General features: G+C 32.3%; 1 protein-coding gene across 1 annotated transcript; it reads right to left on the bottom strand.

Moving 5' to 3' along the window:
* Positions 1-2,032: 2,032 nt before the first annotated feature.
* LOC132800817 (UPF0481 protein At3g47200-like) lies at positions 2,033-3,016 on the bottom strand. The gene has a single exon (XM_060815119.1). It carries the CDS (start codon positions 3,014-3,016, stop codon positions 2,033-2,035), a length of 984 nt encoding a protein of 327 aa, XP_060671102.1.
* Positions 3,017-3,971: the final 955 nt, after the last annotated feature.

The raw sequence follows: 3,971 nt of genomic DNA, 5'->3' as shown, positions 1-3,971 counted from the left end.
CCAATACGTACTATTATTATTAGACTACTACTCCTTAGCCTTGTAATAGTTGAAAAACGAAAGAGGCTAATGCAAGATTTGCAAAATGATTGCCAATGTCAAATTTTCCAAAGTCTAATGGAAATTAAGTTTGTCATCTTTATAAAAAATAATGAGCATTCTAAGCATTTATAAAAAAGAAATAACAGCAAAACAAATACGAAGTTCTTTTGAATAGTTGTCTCGATAACTTTTTAAAAGTAAAAGATATACATGCAAAGCAATGTAGACGGAATGATAGTATAATATAATTTATCCTTGATCAATTTATTACTTAAATATGGGAAATAATTGGATTTTTTTTTTCATTGTGCTTGTTAATAATTGAAAGCTGATATCCTTTATGTATACATTTTTTTGATTTGCAATCCTACATTTCTTATGTATTTATGATATTTCCTTTAGTCTAATGGTAAAATTTGTGTTCTGATCAAAATAGCCAATTCACCTTCAAAAATCAATATTCCATTAAAAGGGAAAACTATTTTAGATGTTAAAATATGTATTAATTTAACATGCTATCAAAGTACTAGAGACCAAGGGGTCTCTGTGTTGCATCTCAGTGGTCGATTTGAAATTGTATTTGTGTTTAACAACTATTTAGAGTTGTATAGCACGTGTATGACCCCATTTTTTTTCCTACTCGGTATGTGGTGACTTTTCTTTTCTCCCTCTTCGTAGACCATTCTTATCATAAAGTGTACAAACAAAACAAATTTCTAGACAAAATCATTTATAATACAAGGACTTTCATAACGAAAATGACCCAAAAAAAAAAAACCAATGTCATATATCAGTCCATTTGAAATTGTATTTGTGTTGAACAATTGTTTAGAGTTGCATAGCACATGTATGATCTTTTGTTTTTACCTACTCAGTATTAGGGGTGGGCATGGATTGGATTGGTTCGGTTTTGGACCGAAATATAATCCAATCCATACTTATCGGTTTTCCTAATATGTAATCCAAACCAAACCATTAAAATATTAAATCCAAACCAAACTAAACCATTTATTATCAATTTGGTTTGGATTGGTTGATCGGTTTGAAACTTACTAATTTATAAATATGTAATACAAATAAAAAAAATTCAAATATAAATTATAAATAATAAATTATAATTATCCAAACATAAAATACAATTAGAATAATGCAACATAGTCTACAATAGAAAATAAAGAAGAAAATGTAGCAAATGATACATATCATGCACTTATAACGTAGCAAGCATTAATGTCATCATCTCACTCCTACAAAATCAAATTAAAATTATTAGAACAAATAATGTAAAATAATACATTCATCAAAATTCATTCACTCAAGAATCGATTTGGGATTTGGGGATGTAAAAAAAATATATATAAAAATGGAAAAAAAATAAAAATTAATATATAAAAATGAAAAGAATATTAAAATTTATATATAAAAATGAAAAAAATAAAAAATATATAATTTTTTTAATTATATAATATATTATTTCGATTGGATTGGATTTATATTTCCAATCCATAACCAATCCAATCTATATAATTTATAATATTTTGAACCCAATTCAATCCAATTGATGTAAAAATCCAATCTAAACCATTAAAAATGGATTGGATTGGACGGGTTGAACGGGTTGGATTGGATTTTACCCATCCCTACTCAGTATGTGTTGGCTTTTCTTTTCTCCCTCTTGGTAGACCGTTCCTATCATAAAGTCTAGGAACAAAACAAATTTCTTGACAAAATCATTAATAATAATATAAGGACTTACATAACCAAAAGGAAAGAAAATGCCCTATGTCATACATCAGTCTTATTATTTAATTGTGGTGGTGGACCCCAACAAGACTTTTCAAAGAGGAGAAGCCAAATCCAAAATCCAAAATCCACATGAGTAAAATAATATCATAGATATGCATAAAATAACATAATAAACTCAAGAATAATAATTAGGCTACGAAAAGGATAAGCCAAATCCAAAATCCACGTACATCATATTAAATATTCATTGTTTGAGCTGCATTGTTGCAAGATAAGTCTGAGCGGCAGTGAGCCCGAGGAGGAAAAGGGAACCAAATAATGCGAAAAGCGTCCACGGGTTTCTGAAATGGATGTGGTGACCTTCTGCCATCCATTTCTTGAACTTGTTATTGCAATGATTTTGAATTCCAAGCTTAGCTTCAGCATAAGTATGACGGTTTGGGACCAAATTGCTTGTGATTTTGTTAAATAGATCTGCAACTATTTGGTCATTTCCCAAGCAATTGGTGATGATATTCTGAGTCCTAAGGAGCATCACATCTTCAGCATTGTCAATGAGTGAGTCCATGAAGCACATATAAGACGTGACGACACCCTGCTGCATGTTGTCCGCCGAGTTGTTATGGTAACTCGATTCGAAAGCCAACAAGTTGAGCATTAGGGATTTGGTGGAGGCATCTGTGAGTATTGGAGGAAGTGTGAGCACTCCCCTAATGAATAGCTGAGATTCAAACTTGACATCGCTAAAACTACCTGTTTTGTTTGGTCTGAACCAGATTCCCATAGACTTGAGCACCCTAGCTAAATGATAAGAGTACCAATCACTGGTAGCACTAGGGGTGGCATTTTGTTTGGGGCTGCACCGGCTTCCCATACAGTGGCGCACCATGTCTAAAAGAGCTAAGGGTATCATATCCTGCACTTGACAATGTCGAGAAGGAAAGGTAGCACTTTGTCTCACAAATCTTGTCCTCGTCGTGTCAAGAAGATGAAGAGGAGATTGAAATCCATGTTTTCGTGGTGACTTGAAGAAATAACTACTAGCACTAGATATCCATGGTTTAACTGCAGGAGGAAGTCTTCGACACATGGTGATGAAATTTTTAATCATGTCCTCCCATTCATATTCTTTATGGCCCTCCATTAACTTCTCGAGGACAATGTAAGGGAGTTGGTTCTCTAATAAGAACAAGTCTCGCTTGACATTAGCTATGTCATTTTTATTCATCCCTATATGGTAATACTTTTTTACGCCAAGTAACCAAGTGATAAACTCTAGAATGAAGCAACCGTCAAGAAACATCATTATTGCAAATGCCTATTCCTTAATACTTTTCAATATTTTCATATCATAAAACTCCCTTGCTTTTATGGCCACGGCTTTCACTGTCATATATAAATCAACCCCATCACGAGTTTCACAATATTGCGATGCCAGTTTAGTCTTGAGTTCCTCAAATTTTTCTAGGTGACGCATCCCATGGTGATAAGGACTGATGGAAACCACACGAAGATAAAAGCACTCTTCTTCATCTTTTTTAAGATTACGAAGCATCTCTGGAAATTTTGATATCTTGAGTGATACGAATCTAGGATGACCTGCTCCTAAACCCGTATTATATTAGCCCAGATCTCAATTAAGTTCAAGTTCTAATGGAATGGACCTCAACCCCTAACCTAACCTGTGGTTAGAAACCTTGGTATAATGTAGACGCCACAATAGGGGATGGAAAACCTATTGATAAGTCAAGCTAAAACAACTAATTCTCTAATGGTGTTTTAGGTGTTCTGAAAGAAAAAAGAGATAATTAGTCTCACAAGAATTTTGTCAATCAAATCAAAGTTGTATTCTTATTGAAAAATAAGCCTTTAAATAGGCTACAAAGCCACGAAATAAAACCCTAAAAACAAAGGAAAAACCGGCCATACAAAGTAGTTTCCTATGGTGGCTGAAATTCTCACTCCTTTCCTATTCTAATTTGGATTAATTAATTCCTTTATTTTGAATTAGGAATTAATTAATTTACAATGAAAATAATAAAATAATAATGTTCCTAAACTTATTGTTCCAGAAAATAAATAAATAAAAACTAAAAAGTAATGGTAATTTCCTAAAACAAAAAGTAGAATCAAATTAGGAAACTACAATACTAGCTTTTTGACTAAGTTGACTTTGACCAATC

Source organism: Ziziphus jujuba, chromosome 2 (assembly GCF_031755915.1).
Source record: "Ziziphus jujuba cultivar Dongzao chromosome 2, ASM3175591v1".
NCBI classification, from domain to species: Eukaryota; Viridiplantae; Streptophyta; class Magnoliopsida; order Rosales; family Rhamnaceae; genus Ziziphus; species Ziziphus jujuba.
The sequence above is the reverse complement of the archived record's forward strand: the minus strand, read 5'-3'. Positions and strand labels throughout refer to the sequence as shown.